The 17,675-nt window shown below is 35.4% G+C and overlaps 1 protein-coding gene and 2 pseudogenes across 1 annotated transcript; 1 reads left to right on the forward strand and 2 right to left on the reverse strand.

Annotated features, from left to right (window-relative positions):
* Positions 1 to 52: 52 nt before the first annotated feature.
* On the reverse strand, positions 53 to 2,491 carry LOC130960985 (protein NRT1/ PTR FAMILY 8.1-like; annotated as a pseudogene).
* Positions 2,370 to 6,697, forward strand: LOC130963265 (disease resistance protein RUN1-like; annotated as a pseudogene).
* Positions 4,839 to 14,624, reverse strand: LOC130960984 (uncharacterized). Its single transcript, XM_057886569.1, is given in 9 exon segments — positions 4,839 to 6,864; positions 7,117 to 7,929; positions 8,243 to 8,926; positions 9,008 to 9,286; positions 9,767 to 10,193; positions 10,421 to 11,128; positions 11,265 to 11,734; positions 11,970 to 13,008; positions 13,317 to 14,624. Coding segments are annotated over 9 exon segments (5,688 nt in total). The 5' UTR covers positions 13,805 to 14,624; the 3' UTR covers positions 4,839 to 6,084.
* Between the last annotated feature and the right edge of the window lie 3,051 nt (positions 14,625 to 17,675).

The following is a 17,675-nucleotide window of genomic DNA, read 5'->3' on the forward strand; positions in this document are numbered from 1 at the left end:
AAAAAAAGACTCTAAAGGAACTTTTTAATTAAGAAAAACTACAAGCCACAAATAGCATCTACATAAATATCAACATAAAAGTTCATATAGCAACATCAAATCCACTAAAAACATTAAACACAAAATACAATTCTAGAGGCTAAAGCAGATAAAGTTGTGGAACATCATATGCCAACATCTCAACGAACATTTGTTATCACCCTTTTGTATTTGTACCTCTTTGCAATCCATAGATACACAAGGAAGTTGAGCAAGCTGAGGAGGGTCAAAAGCCAAAAGAAGTAATCAAGATGGCCCCTATTCAGATTGTCCGGTATCCAACCAAGCCTTCCATGACTTGTGGTAACTTTTGTCACAATGGTAACAAGAAGGGTACTAACATAATTTCCCAAGGCCATAGTTGTTAGTGACAGAGCCGAGCAGAGACTTCTCATAGCATCAGGTGCCTCACCATAAAAGAACTCCATCTGACCGATGTTCGTGAAGACTTCCGCAGCTCCGACGAGGAAATATTGCGGCACTTGCCAGAAGATCGACATGGGGATGGTCTCGAGATCATAGTAGTTGTTTTTCCGGACCACGTTGAGACGAACGACCTCTAGGATTCCGGCCACAATCATGGACACAATGGAGATGATGAGGCCAATGCCTATACGTTGAAGTTGCGTGAATCCACGTTCATGTCCGGTGAACTTCCTTGCGAATGGGACAATGATGCGGTCATAGACCGGTGCCCAAAAGATGACGCTCAGAGTGTCGAAAAGGGAGAGGGAGGCTGATGGAATCTTGAATTTTGGACCAATATGCTGGTCCATTGTGTTGCCTTGTAGAACAAACATGGTGTTCATTTGAGAGTACACAGTTGCAAAGGCAATAAATGAAGCCCAAACTGGGAGCAAGCGAATCACGGATTTGAACTCTTCGACTTGTGTTACCGTGCAGAGCTTCCATGGATTCGGCAAATCCTTTAGGCGGTCGGAATCTGTCTCTACTGCTGCCTTATCCAAACATCTGGAAAACAAAAGAATAAAAGAAAAATTTAGAATGAAAGTATAACCAGAAGATACTATATGATGAAGTGCAGAATAGGAAAAAGACAAGCCCGCAATTTTACCTTTCTTCATCCCAGTTGAACTTTCGAAATCTAGATTCTATTACTGAGAATTCGACTTATTTGGCCCAGGGCGGACCTAGCCTCAATATGAAAGAGGGGCCAAAAAATAATTTTATATTTAGAATAAAATAAAATAAAATTTTTAGGAAACTAAATTAAATTTTATGTATAATTTATAGAGAAAAATTGATGGTTGGGAGAGGCCATTGCCCCCCTTACCCTATATGAGGCTCCGCTTCTGATTTAGCCTAACTCAACTAAGGTAAATTTGAACTTAGAACCTCTTAGTTTAGGAAACAAAAGTATTTACTATCTTAATTCTTAACTAATACTCTCTCTTATCTAAAATACGTGTCGCTTTCACTTTTTGTTCATTGAAAAATTAATGTATCTAGATAAGCTCAATGTCTAATTACATTAACTTTATAGTGAACCAAAAAAAATGAAAACGACACTTATTTTAAAATGGATACCATGTTGGTTACAACTAGTTTTCATCCCAGTTAAACCGGCAAAATCGCTCTTCTGGCCTGACCCAACTAAGGTGAATTTGAACTTAAAACCTTTTTGTTAAGGAACCAAATAAAGTACTTGCAACCAGTTTTGATTGCCTAATATAATTTATCATAATTAAGTAGTGACAGCATGGTGTGAATAACTCACTTAAGTTCTTTTGTGTGTTCAAGTTTGCCGCATCCTTTGATGGCAGATTCTGCATCCGAAGTCTCATAAAGAAGAGACTTATCCTCTGGCACTTGAACGCTGAATTTCCTTGTGGCGGCGACTATGACTTGGCAAATCCTAGTAAGAGGGCTGCCACCGGGTACTTGCAGCCGGTACCATCGACTACCGATGAAGAAAAATATAATTGCAATGATCATGGCAACCGCAGGGACTCCAAAACCCCATCCCCAACCCACATTCATTTGTATTCAAACCAGCACTGAGGAAGCAATGAGTGCACCCACGTTGATGGAAAAGTAAAACCAGTTGAAAAAAGAGCTCTTCTTTTTCCTCTCAATGGTATCATTTTCGTCGAACTGGTCAGCGCCGAAAGACGAAACACACGGTTTGATACCGCCAGTTCCGAGAGCAATCAAGTAGAGTGCGATAAAGAGAGCTGCAGTTTGTCCTGTTGTTGGATGGCAATCACTTATACTGCGACACACAGGCTTCAGTCCAGGTGCTACAGCAGACAATGTTAACAGCGACATTCCCTGAAAAAAAGTAAATAAACATCCTAGATTTTATTGGGATGGATCGAAATGACGTCATAAATATGTTAGATGAATATGATGCTGAAGTTGGAATAAGCACTCTTGTAGACCGATGTCTTGTGATGATTGATAAAAATAACAAACTTGGAATGCATGATTTGCTGCGAGATATGGGAAGAGAAATTGTCCGTGAGAAATATCCGAAGGAGCCAGAGGGGCGTAGCAGGTTATGGTTGCAGAAGGAAGTACTTGAGGTGCTACAAAAACACATTGTAAGATCTACATGCTTTTTATTGTTTATGAAATCACCAAAGAAAGCTAAATGAACATAAAGCTAAAGATCTATATGCCTTCAAACTTTTCTCAAACAAGCTTAGTTTCCATGGAGTTAGAATCTAGCAGTCTCAAATAAGTGTGGAAAGAGCCAAAGGTATAAATTTTGAATATTTCTCAAACTTATTTCAATATATTTATTTTGATTTAAGGTTCTCATGGTAATGCTATTTTAATGTATAGGACTTAAGCTATGCTTTTAGGTTGGTCATGCTTTCACAAACAAACTTCTTTCATAATTTATCTGAGTTTTCCTTATTTTCTTTCTTTCTTTCTTTCAGTTCCGTGAGAGATTAAAAATTCTCAATCTTAGCCATTCTCAGCACTTGACACAAACCCCTAACTTCTCGTACTTGCCTAATCTTGAAAAGTTGTTACTCAACAACTGTCCACGTTTGACTGCAATTTCAGAAACCATTGAACATCTCAAACACATTCTTTTGATCAATTTGGAAGATTGCAAAAGCCTTCATAACCTTCCAAGAAGCTTCTATAAGTTGAAATCTCTGAAAACTCTCATTATTTCGGGATGCTCAATGATTGATAAATTGGAAAATGATTTGGACCAAATGGAATCGTTGGTAACTTTGATTGCAGACAAGACTGCTATAACACAAGTGCCATTCTCAATAGTAAGATCAAAAAGCATTGGATATGTTTCTTTGTGTGGATATGAAGGATTCTCACGTGATGTGTTTCCTTCTCTCATTTGGTCATGGATGTCACCAACAAATAATTTCTCATCTCAAGTTGAAACATGTATGGATTTGGAACTTGTTTCCTCAGATGTAGAAAAGCTTCGAAGTTTGCAAGTGGAGTGCAACTCAGATTTTCAACTAGCTGAAGGTATTGCAAGAATTCTGGACACTCTATATGCAACATATTACAATGAATTAGAAGCAACACCAACTACATCACAAGTCTCAAACATGGGAAGTTCATCCATAATTAGTATTTGCAATCAATTTCAAATGAATGGATTAGTCAAGTCTCTTCTAATTGAAGTGGGAGTCAAGAACCAAGTCAGCAACATTCTTAGAGAGAGAGTTTTTCAGGTAACTCTTTCGAATTTATTTTTTATAAGAACGTTTAACTTAAGAGTAATATTAAAACAATTACATGATATTTACTTCAGAGATCTTAATGCCTCAAAGGTTTGGTCATTGCTATTGGCAATACAATCCTTTGACTTTTGAGAAACCAAAGAAAAAATGTGTAACTTATTGATTTTCTATTTTTATTTTGGTGTATGATTATAGAAATGATAGATATATAGAGGATGTTTCCTCTTATTTAAGATTTCACACGTCTTTCTTACATATAGAGATTTTATCACAAGGTAGATTTTATTGTGGAACCAAATCTAGTGCCTCTGTTTTTAATTAGCAACAAGAATTCAGACATCAGAACATCATTTTGTTTTAATTAATTATTGATTAAGATTTTATGAATTCTTCTTTCCAGAAATTGAGCACCAATGAGCATGACAATTATTTGTTGCCGGGTGACAATTATCCTGATTGGTTGACCTTCAATTCTGATGGTGCTTCTATAATTTTCAATGTCCCTCACGGGAATGGACGTGACTTGAAGACAATGACAATGTGCATTGTGTATTCTTCTTCTGCGGACACCATCTCACTAAAATGTCTCAAGAATGTGTTGATAATAAATTACACAAAATCTACCATTCAAGTGTATAAGTGTGACACACTAGCTTCTCTTGAAGATGACGAGTGGCAAAGCATAATTTCAAGTTTGGAACCCGGAGACAGAATTGAGATTGTGATTGTTGTTTATGGGACAGAATTTGTTGTGAAGAAGACATCAGTTTATCTCATATATAGTGAGCCAAATAATGAAGATAGGGATGCTACCGATATGCCAGAAGATAAGAATGTTATTAGTTTTGGCAGAGCTAAAAATGTAAGTAGTTCTAACCCTATCACACTCATTCAATAATGTGTTATTTCATGGTTAATGAGAGATTATTTTATACCAATTGGCATTAGTTTTTTAATTTGTAATCCAAAAGAAATTTAACAATCCATGAACTAGTGATTCTGGTAGTTAAACATGTTTGACATGCTGAATTGCTTCAACCAGTACAAACCATTTTCTTTACTTCTTTGTGAGCTTAGAGATTTCGTGGACCCTTGGCTCTCGCCTCCGTTCTGGTCTCGCCGCTGTTCTGGATTGGTGTCGCTGGTTTTCTAATTTGGAAACATTGCCTATCTGACAAACGAAGAAGGTAGCCTCATTTTAAGGTACCAACCTATACCTGCTGCTTCCTCAAATATGTATAGAATCATTTTCTTCATCAACAAAAATATGTTTTGTTTTCCATGTCTTAGAATTTTTGTTTTTACTATAGCTTTAAAGTTTGCAGACATGGATGCATCAAATTTTTAAATCATGAGAAGACTTTTCCATTTCTATTACATGTTGTAGACCAGAAGTATCGATGAAGAAATTAAAGAGGAAGGTAGCTTGCTATGAAAACATCCAAAATTTGATCTGTTATGTGACCTTTAAAAGAAGAAAAAAAAAGTTGTTTTTCTTTGTTGAAGACTTTGGCTATAATACTCCATATTCAAGTAGTGATGCTGAGGAGGTGTAGTTTCTTGGATTTTGGTTTCTTCGTCTTTCGTATTGGTGATATTTTTTAGTGTGATTTTCATACATATTCAGTCTGTGTATTGCGCCTTTGGTCTTGAAAAGAAGAATCTATAAAGTTGATAATTTTGTTAATAATACAATTTTTTTTGTATGTAATGTTTTTTTTCTTTAAAAAATTTTCTTCTAGAAATAATAATATATTTTTTTATAAATAAATTTACTGCTTCACTCTAATCACTATAAGAACACGTTCTAGTTTAATCAACTTGAATATGGATTATAGCCAAAGTCTTCAACCAAGGAAAACGAAACTATTTTTTTTAAAGGCTACATAACAGATCAAAATTTTCCGGTGTTTTCATAGCAAGCTACCTTCCTCTTTAATTTCTTCATCATACTTGTGGTCTACTACAAGATATCACATTTGAAAAATCAATGCCTTGGAGCAGCTGAAACTGAAAGCCCCATGTGAGAAGAGGGACGTGTTAGAATCCACTATGAAACTTTGTGAGGTTGAAACTCTCAACATGAATAGGAAAGCTGCTTCTTGGGTGAAAGAAAGTGAAGAGGTTGAGAGCACTCTTATGCTTCAGAGTCTGCCTTCAGAAATGCTGAATCATGAAAACAGAATCATGAGAGGAAGCTAGTTGAATTGAAAAGAGATCTTGGCAACATTAAGCATTAGAATTTTCTTCATTTTGTAATTATTCCTTTTCCTTTTGTAGAAAGAATGGCCAACACAAGTCTAAAACTTTTTGATTAATATTAAGTGTTCTAATTATTACAAAATTGAAGAAAATTCTAATGTCTAGTGTTGCCATAAAGAGCTTGCTTCAAGACTGGTAGCTTCCTCTCATAACTCTGCTTTGACAACTCAGCCTTTCTGAATGCAGATTCTGATTCTTTGAGAGTGCTCACAACCTCTTCATTCTCTTTTATCAAAGTTTCCAAATTCTTATTGATGTTTATAGATTCAAACTCGCAACATTTCACATTGAATTGTAACCTATTCCTCTTCTCATGCAAGGCTTTTAGTTTCGATTCCAATTCATTGATTTCTTTTGACATCTCATTGACCCTTTCTTTTCCTTTAGAAATTGAAGCAGAAAACTGTCCCTGTTTGGCCTTAGCCGCTTTTAACTTCTCTTGAAGTCCATTCTGTGAGTCAATCAATCTTTCATGATTGTCTAACACTTCTTGAACAGGTGAAAAATCATTGAGAAAATCTTCATAGAAGTGACTAATCTCAGTAACCAAAGAGTGAAGATCTTTAGGAACTTGTGATGACTCTATTATTTGGCCTAATTGAGCCACATAGCCAAGAAGCTGATTCTTGATGTTAACATCTCCTACCAAGGCTTCTAGTTCATTATCCAAAAGAAGTTGCATTTTTTGAAAGATTGAAATCACAGAGAGACTTTGAAGTTCTAATGTTCCAGGACTAGGGTACAGAAAGTAGCTCTCTGACAATGTTTTATCCAACTCTGCAATAAGCAAATCACTATCTTCATGAAGCTCATCTTCTTCTGCAACCATCATAGTCAATGTAAGCTCAGAATATGTATTAGCATCAAGAGGGACCTGTACAAGAAAGTAATTAAGTAGTTAGAAAAATGAACCAACAATTCGGGATTTAATTTTTAAATGTGTGTGTATGTATTAATGTTAAAAAATAGTTGTTTAAACCAAATCAATATTCAAATCATTCAAAATTTTCACAAGGAATTAATACTAATGTGAACCAAGCTGCCATTTTGTATCCTTTCAGACCTGAACTAAGGGAATAAGTGCTGTCGACTTTGACTCGGAAGCAACATAGAGATTATCACTTACATTTTTGTCTCCAATGGCAGCAATATCATCATCATTATTATCATCAACACTTGAAGAACTTTCATTTATATCAGTTGCTACCACATAATTAGCACCAAAATCATTAGTAATTGGTGGCATGATATCAGTACCAGAAGTAGAAGCATTTCTATCCAGATTGGCTACCATATCATCATCAACATTAGCAACAGTAGCACCATCTTTATCTTTTGCCATAGCATCAACACCAGAAACAATTTCATTCATACCAGCTACTGCATCATGAACACCAAAAACAGTAACATCTTCATCATCATCTGCTGCAATGACATCAACACCCAAAGTGCCTTCATTCACAGAAGCTACAACGTCATCACCAGTAGAACAAACAATATCATCCTCATCATCATTGAAGTGCTCCAAGTTTCCCCCAATTGGTGGTTCATCGTCATATATGAGATAAACTATGGTCTTCTTCACAATGAATCCAGATCCTAAAGCAACAACAATCCGCACGGTGTCACCAGGTTCTAGACTTGACATTAGGATTTCCCTGTCCTCATCTTTGAATGAAGCTAACTTATCTCCCTTAAATACATTGGACATGTCCCTTGAGAGATTTAAGATTTGCACATTTTCAAGAATCAGACCTTCTGTTGTAGTGATGAATGTGGAAGAAGTAGAACAGAAAACAATGTGCAACATCATGGACTTCAAGTTGCGCCCATTCATAGGAAGGACTTGAAAAGTCACAAAGGAACCTTCACCACTGATTGTTAACAAACCAGGATTATTGTTGTCATAAGGGAGCAGGTAATCTCCAAGCTCATTGTTCTGCGATTTTACATAACAAAACATATATGCTTCACAATTCATTTATTTCATTAACAACATAAATGATATTTCAAACAACTTTAAAAGTTGTTTCCACTTCGGATCAAATTAAATAATTTTTGTTTAAGATATGCTTTTATAAATTCTTTCCACGTTTCAGTAGAAGCTTTTGTAGTTTAAATCAAATTCTTTTCCAAAAATGTTAAATCAAAGACATCCATAAATAGATGATAGAGTAGATATTATCTTTTAATTCATCTTTTAGCATATAGAACCAAATAAAAGAAATTATATATAAAAGATAGGGACAAACCTGTGAAATGGTCTTTTGAAGTATCTCTGTGGTTGAGTTTTCCACCCCCATTTGAATCAAAAGGGAATTCAAAGAAGATTTTGATTCAGAAATATGCATCCCCAATTCATTGCAATTTGCCACATTGTCAGTATCCAAAGATACATCTCCTTTTATCTGAAGCCGTGGACCGCAATTTGCATAAGTGAAAACATTTGATGAACATTTTTGCATAACTGATGACAACATATTATTTGGTGAAGTCCATAACCAAAACATAATTAAAGGAATCACATCATGTGCCAATCCTTCATAGCCACACAAAGAAACATGTCCAAGGTTTCTTAATCTTGCTAGCGCACCGGGCACTTGCGCTATGGCAGTGTTATCAGCTTTTAGCACTGCCAAAGATTCCATTTGTTCCACATCTTCTTCTAACTTATCAATCTTTGAACACCCAGAGAGGATGAGAGTTTCAAGAGATGTCAACTTGTATATGCTTCTTGGAAGTACACAAAGGTTTGTACAACCTTCTATATTGATATGAAGGATGTTTTGTAGAGTTCCAATGGTATAGGAAATCGAAGACAATTCTGTACAATCCTTGAGTACTAACTTCTCAAGATTAGGTAGGTATGAAAAATCTGGGGTTTTGATCAAGTCATGTGAATGACTAAGATTTAGAATCTTCAGCTGTTTCAACAACTACAAGAAAAGAAAATTTCAAGGCTTATGTTAGAATACAATACAAGCTTATGAATTATATGTACGCGTTAGGATTCTTACCCGGGACTCCTTCCACAGAACTTTGAGTTTGCTGTTTTCTAACTCAATGGAAATTATATTTGGTTGATAGCAGTCTATGGGAGTGTGTCTCAAAGGAAATCCATGCCAACTCATCCATCTAAGATATCTTGAAAGATGTTTGAACTCTCCATTAGGTTGTACACCAGCGAGTTGAAGCAATTTAAGTTTAGTCATATTCTTAAATGCTTCTTTACTCAAACAAATGGAATTGGTCATTGGCAACTTCAAACTCAATCCCTTAGCCTTTAAATCTGTTCCCTAAATGAAATGAAAATGGAATATTAGTTATTGGGAGTTTGAAATTAGCAAAAGCAGTATAACAATTAGATTTAATTTTTCAACAAATAATGCTTATTTCTTCCCCCATCAAGGGAACTCTTAATGTTAGCTTTGACAGCGCTTTTATTGAAACTAATTGGTTCGTCCCTTTATAAATGTGAAAAAAGTTATTTCTTTATCACATGATACTGATCATTGTTGAACACAATTTAGTCTAGTAAGAGATTGAATTTGGCAGAGGAAAAATGTAATCATACACTTTTGGTACAGTTACCTATGATTTTGGCAATGATAGTTAATTACGAACATAAATATTATGTCAACTGGATTGATGATAAAAAGGACAAGCTTGATTAGGTTAACCGAGCATGTTTAGAACTTATAGAAAACAAATTAACTAGTATAAAATCCCAGGTACCTAAATTGCATCTTTATCTCAATCTAAAACTTAAATCATACCTCATGATTCTCTAATAGTTCAAGCACTTTCTCATCGTACCATAATCTACTTCGCTCTTCAAGTTCAGGTGATTGCTCACAAATTATTGCTCTTCCCATATCTCTTAACAAGTCATGCATTCCAAGCATATTATTGTTATCAACAGTTATAAGGTTTCGCTCTTTAAGGGCACTGATTCCAATTTCTGCATGGAGTCCGCAACCATTTAATATCTTCACAACATCATTTCGATCCATCCCAATAAAAAAGCATGCAATGTCAAGGAATATTTCTTTTTCATAATTCTTACTTAAACCATCAAAACTTATTTGTAGTTTCTTCTGGACTTTATCATGGGGAATTAATTTCAGAGTATCCAATGCACTTTGCCATTCTTTTATTCCCATATTAAACTGTTAGAGATATAACCATTAATGTTACCTTCTCCTATCAGCTTAAGCTTTTGGGATGAGTGGTTTCATGACATGGTATCAGAGCTCTATGTCTAAAAGGACAAGAGTTCGATCCTTGGAGAACCCCAAAAGTGAAAAAGAATAGAAAATCAAGCAAACCCAAAAAGAGAGGCTCTTGCTTGAGGGGGAATGTTAGAGATATAACCATTAATGTTACCTTCTCCTATCAGCTTAAGCTTTTGGGATGAGTGGTTTCATGACATAAACAAATGGGACCCAAGAACTTCCATAGCCAGTGGCAATCCATTAGAATATTCAACTACATCTCTAGATAGCTTGACAAACTTATCTTTTGGACATGCTTGTTTGAATGCATGCCAGCTAAAAAGCTCAAGGGATTCAGCCCCATTCATCTCTTCTAGATTGAATGTGAGTTTACACACTCGAAGAAGATCATCATGTCTTGTTGTGATGATTACTACGCTCCCAGGACGACACCATTCACCACTACCACACAAAGCATTGAGTTGGTCCAAATCAGTCACATCGTCAAGCACAATGAGTACCCTTTTAGCACCAAGCCTTTCCTTTAATATTTGCATCCCTGAATCAATGTTAGGTATGTATATCCTTGTTGCAATGAATATATCCTCAAGAAGTTGCTGTTGCAAGAGAACCTTTCCATTATCTTGCTGCCATGTTTCTCTAATGTTCAGGAGGAAGCTCCTGCCATCAAAATCGCGACGAATTTTGTTATAGATGGCTTTGGCAATAGTCGTTTTACCAACGCCTCCCATGCCCTTTATTCCAAGTATCAGAACATCTTTTGTCTTTTGAATGTTTGATTCTCCAATCAACTTTTGCACACGAAGTTCTACTCCCACTGGATGCGCTGCAACGAACAACTCTGTCCTATCTAATAAACGAGTAACGTGTTCAACAATTCTTTTGATATCTTCACTTTCGTTCCTATAAAATATAAAGAGCAGAGATAAGCAGCAAAGTCAGTTATCACATTAGCACAAGATAAAATAATCAATTAGAAAACTCTAAACTAGCTACCAAATAATATATAAGTGTGTATGAGACTTCTAAATACAAATACCTGGAGTTGATCACAGTCATCCCTGAAAAGCTACTAACTTCCCCAAGATCTGTTCTCCAACTCTGCACCTTATCTTCTTCCACTGATCTTCGACTTATAAGACTTTCAAAAGCTTTCCCAAAGTCACTCTCTATCTTTTGATAACGTACATCTGAGGGATCTACTCCGTAGAATATAGGGTAAACCACTTGACCTTTTGTTCTATGGCATACCATGATATTCTCAAGCTCTTGCAGGCACCATTTTGAATCAGCATAGTGGGTTGAAAAAACAATGACAGAACATGCAGACAATCCAATTGCTTTTAACAATGTGATTGAAATCCGTTCTCCCCTTTGAAGTCCATCAACATCGTCATCATCCTTGAAAGCAGCAATTCCAGCATTTTGGAGAGATGTATGGAGATGTGATGTAAACGTTGGACGAGTGTCCTTGCCTCGAAAACTCACAAAAACATCGTACCTCCTTCGCTGCAAAATAATTATAACAAGAAAAAGTTGAAAATCATATCTTGGATGATAAGAAAACATAGTAATGTATACCAAGGAATGCTAGAGGGTCATCACATTCGTTAGCCCTCAATGTTTAAAAATATGGACTAAAGTATATTGTTGGAAGAACAGACTAAAGGAATTGAATTAATGACTAAAAGTGATGGCTAAAACCAATAAATTCTGATGACCGTCTAGCATTTCTTATATATACCTGAGCATCAGTTTGTGATTGCTCTCGAACGATTTCTCTTCCCATGTCTCGCAGCAAAGGATGCATTTGAACTCTGTCTTTCTCATCAAATGTTATAAGACTCCGCTCTTGAAGGAAACTAATTCCGTGTTCGCTAATTCCAAAGCCATAATTTAGTGTTTTCAGTACCTCCCCCCTTTCCATGCCAATACAAAAGCCAGCTATGTCAAGAAATATTTCTTTCCCTCTGTCATCTAAGGCATCAAAGCTTACTCTCAAAAGTTTGTATGTATCCCGACCGGAAGGCCTTTTGAGTCCACCTAATACATTCTCCCACTCGTCTTTCATCTTTCCAAACAATAGATGACCAATTGTTATAAGGGCCAATGGCAATCCCCCACAATATTTAACTACATCTTCTGCAAGTCTAGCAAACTCTGTTAAAGGAGTTGCTTTCCCAAATGCATTCCAACAAAAAAGTTGAAGAGATTCATTGTAATCCATTTCTTTCACTTGGTACACATAATCAACTCCAATCATACGAAGCAGACGTCTATCTCTTGTTGTGATGATTATTCTACTCCCTGCACCAAACCATTCTCGACTACGGCACAAGGCATTCATCTGGTCTATATTATTTACATCATCAAGTACAAGAAATACTCTTTCCAGGCGAAGTCTTTCCCTTAATAAAGCTACTCCTGATTTGATGTTTTGTATGTTTATCTGTGCTTTGCAAATACCATTCAATAACTGTTCTTGCAGAAAAACCTGTCGGTCATTCTCCCACATCCCCCGAATGTTTGGGAGGAACATTGGCCTATCAAAATCGTGACGAATTTGATTATAAACACTTTTCGCAATGGTTGTTTTACCCACTCCTCCCATCCCCCATATCCCCATTAACACAACATCTTCTGGTGTACGAGAATGTAACTGTTGAATCACATCTTCCGTGCGAGATTGTACTCCCACTAGATGCTTTGCGATGAACAAGTCTTCCGAAGCAACTAGAGTAGTTATATGTTTAACAATCTTCCCGATAATATCAGCTACATTACTGTAAAAATCAACCAACGATTTTACCTAAGTAACGATTCTATTCTAACTTTTTCCAATGAATTCAACTAAACTAATGTATTTGTGGATAAATATATAAATTATTTAATTTATTTTTAATGTGTATTTTATATTTGAATATGTATTTTTATATTTATTGTAATTAATTTACTAGCTAATTTTTCGTGATATAATTGTCTATTTTGGAACATTTCCAAAATAAAAATATGAAAAGAAAGAAAAAATGCATATTTCATTGTTCTGTTTCCTATTTTGAAAAATAAAACAAACAAGCAGATATGGAATTACCTGTCTCTAGTGATTACAAATCCAGGAAGGTTAGCAGCTTGAGTGAGCGCAGCCCTCCATGCGTGGACTATCTCATTCTCGTATGAGAATCTATGACTTTGAAATGCTTCTTCAAAAGGACCTCTCTGGTGGCGTACATCTGCGGACTCAACATTGTAGAATACCGGAATGACAGTTTGACCTCTAGTGCTTCTACACTCCATTATTTTCATCAACTCTTCCAGACACCATCTAGTACCAACATAACTTTCTGAGAAAACAACAACAAAAAGTCTAGAAGCTTCGATTGCTTGAACTAGTGTGTATGTCATCTGGTCTCCAATCCGAAGCGCCTCATCGCCATTGAAAGCATGAATCCCAGCTCTCCTCAAAGCTGCATAGAGATGTGAGGTGAATCCGGAGCGAGTGTCTTGGCCTCGGAAACTCAAATACACATCGTACCTCCATGATGGATCAGGGATTCTTTCTACTGATTGGTAGTAAGACATGGGCGATGATGGATTAGAATGAAGAGCAAAGGGATTCGTTGGGTAACTGGTCAACAAACTTTATATGATTATAAAGTCAACGCACAAATCAGATCACAGCATTTGCTTATGCAGCTTTATCTACATATACTACTTAACTTTTTGTTCATATGTTGGAGATTAGAGATTAGTACATGTACAGTAGTAACAAACAATTAAGATTAGATTATTTTAGCTCCACATATAGTTGCTGGTAATTGTTAAGCATTATTGTAGCTCTACAAACTAAAGGGTCTACTATACATAATCCTCTAGTTTTTGGATGGATCACTGGGTCCCTGGGGTCCCAAGTCTTAAGGACACAGCATTAATGGATATTACTGATGCTATGTTGGATGATAAGGTATCTCTCTACGCTCCTGCTGAGGGAGCTTGGAATTGGGATATTGTAGACTAATTTCTTCCTAATGAGGTGACCGATGTCCTAAAACCTATGAAGGCCCCCCAGATTAAATGTGGATGGATCAGTTTTGCAATAATCCAATAGACTCGTTGTGCGCCTTCAACTTCATTCGCGCCACCAAGTTGTGGCTTGCTCAGCCAGGGGATGTGACGATCTCCCACATATACTGAGAGAGAAATTTTTGTGCCGATCTTCTTGCCAAAAAAGCGCACAGCATACCCAGAGGATTAGTGTGCTTCTCTGCTCCACCGGCCTTCCTCCTTCACGCCCTAATCAGTGACGCCTTGGGAACGAAGCTCACTAGAGTAGTTCCACCGTAGTTTTTATTTTGTTTGTTGGGCTTTTCGCCCCTATGTTGATCAAAAAATAAAAATGGGGCCGAATGATATTTGTTACAAGTTCAAATGAGGAGCATAAATGCATAATAATATTGATTGTGTATAGCAATCAAACCAAGTTCCTGACGAAGTCATTTCTCATTTCTCATTTCTCATTTCTCATTCGTATTAATAAAACACCATTCTTGCAAATACAAAATACCGCTTATTGAACGATTTTTTTATATAAATTTTTGGTGCCCAAAAACTCCCAAAAAGAAACCCCTTTGAAGGCCCAAGGAACAGGCCCGATCTATTAAACTTGGCCATACATGACAAAGTCGCAAAGTCATGAAACCTAAGTTGGGGGCACTGTTGTGGACAAGTAACGGACAAGCAAGATTCCAACTACCATTATCAACGTTATGCATAAAAGACGGATGGCTCAAATACAAATACAATGCTAAGTCAACAAAACGGCTAGCAAATAATATAAACGTATATCTGACAATAAATATTCAATGAATACATGGAAAACATATAAAAAACAGGGGTTCCAAAGTAGATAAAGACATTCTAAATTTCTTAGCAAGTATACCATTTATTTAAATTTTGGAGTGTCTTTGTAGGTTGTCCACCAAGTTTGATCAGAAACAATCCACTTTGGGATATCGTTTTTCACTCGTCTACGTATCATCAGCTAAGTACGAACATTTCTTTTGATTCAAAATCAACAAAAATAGCTAAAGGTTATAAGTGATACAAGTAGAGTAAGTTGAAATTTGTAAAAGATTAAAAAATATTATAGAATTAAACTTTGTCTAGAATTAAGTAGATTCTTATTAAGTTAGACTCATGAAATTACTAGCAAGTTGTCCAACTTGCATAGTCAAAAGTTCTAGTAAAAAATTGTAACTTGAAAATAAGTTAGTTCAGTTACGATCTTTGACTTAGTCAAAAAATGAGTTATTAGTTATATAAATTGATATTTGTTATGATAAACACAATAGATATGGATGACCATTAATGTCAGGGCTGGATGACTCAATTCTCATTTTACCAAGAAAGAATGTACATTAATGAAGGTTGAAAATTTTCCTTCATTATGCCTATAAAAGGAGGTTAAGCCTCCGTCCATATGACACACAGCAAGAATATATATAATATATTCCCTCTCTCTCTTTCTTACTATAAAGCATTTATTTTTCTTTTCTTATTACACACAACCAAATAATAAGAAATTGATTCCCTTTTATGTTGCAATCAAATACCCTTCTCCTTATATTACTATTACAATTCTTTCTCTTCTTTTATTTTATAAGTATTTTAAATTCTATTTTCTATTACTCTTTACATATAATATTAATAGCAATATTAACCATCTTTATTATATTGAGATAGTAACAATAAACAAATGCAATTCTCTCTCTCTTTATTTTTAATACTTTTTCTTATCTTTGTGTATATATACACAATACAACATATAATATTATTATATATATATATAAATTATTGAGCTAATTATATTAATAATAGAGTCTTCTATTTATACATCTTTATTTTATATATCTTTTATTTATTTTACAACACGTTATCAGCACGAGACTCTGATCAAATTTTTAGGAAGACTCAGGTAACAATTTTTCATTATGTCGAAGCTCTCTCATCTTGAATTCAATGCTCTTGATATATCTGGAAACAATTATTTATCATGGATATTAGATGCTGAAATCCATCTTGATTCAATAAATCTTGGAGATACCATTAAGGCTGAAAATAATGCATCCCAAAAGGATAAAGCTAAAGCCATGATTTTTCTCCGTCGTCATCTTGACGAAGGATTGAAAAATGAATATCTTACATTAAAAGATCCTGCAGATCTTTGGAAAGACCTTGAAGAAAGGTACAATCATCAGAAAATGGTGATACTTCCTCAAGCCCGGTATGAATGGACGCATTTGCGTTTACAAGATTTTAAATCTATAAATGAATATAATTCTGCAATGTTTCGAATCATCTCACGAATGAAATTGTGTGGGGAAAAAATAACTGATCATGATATGTTGGAGAAAACTTTCTCAACCTTCCATGCCTCGAATGTGCTCCTGCAGCAGCAGTATCGAGAGAAAGGGTTTAAAAAATATTCTGAGTTAATTTCTTGCCTTCTTGTTGCCGAACGCAACAATGAGTTGTTATTAAAAAATCATGAAGCGCGCCCAGCTGGCGCCGCCCCATTTCCTGAAGTAAATGCGGCAAATCATTACCCCAGAAGAGGTAAATGGCAAGTTTTTAATAACAAGAAAATTTATGGAGGGAAAAAGAATTATGTTCAAAAGAGAGGATCTCACCAGAAGTGGGATAAAGAAAGGAATATCGGGCATAATAAATCAACCGAGGAGAAGTGTTTCCGTTGTGGTGGAAAGGGCCATTGGTCACGTACCTGTCGTACCCCAAGGCACCTAGTTGATCTTTACCAAGCATCTTTGAAAAAGAACGACAAAGGAAAGGAAACAAATTTTGTTTCAAATGATGCTGAGAACTCCACCACTCATTATGATGTATCTGATTTCTTTGAGGATCCTGAAGGAAATATTGGTCATTTGATCAATGATGGAATAGTTTAATATGTGGGATTGTGAAGTATATATGTAAATAAATAATGTAAAGAACTTATTGTTAAGTTGTATTTTCTATGTATTTAAGTTTCAAATGTAATGTACATAAATAATGAAATATTAATATGAATTTTGAAATTATTAAATGTGTCGAATTTTAAAATAAAATTTCAGTATATGACATTATTTTATGTACAGCGTTTCTTAGAAAAATAATTCTGATCAAGTATTCAATTTAACTGTGTATACTACTCATTTTATTATTATTTGTTTTTGAAGAGAATGGCAAGGATATGTAATGAAGATGTATACCTTACGGATAGCGCAAGTTCGCACACTATTCTCAAAAGTGATATATATTTTATCCATCTTGTGCCAAAAGAGGAATATGTTAACACTATTATTGGGTCAGGCAATGTGATAGAAGGCTCCGGAAGAGCTATAATTTTGTTTCCTGGAGGAACAAAATTTATAATAAATAATGCACTGTTATCTAC

This window comes from Arachis stenosperma, chromosome 2 (genome assembly GCF_014773155.1).
Source record: "Arachis stenosperma cultivar V10309 chromosome 2, arast.V10309.gnm1.PFL2, whole genome shotgun sequence".
In the NCBI taxonomy this organism is placed as follows: Eukaryota; Viridiplantae; Streptophyta; class Magnoliopsida; order Fabales; family Fabaceae; genus Arachis; species Arachis stenosperma.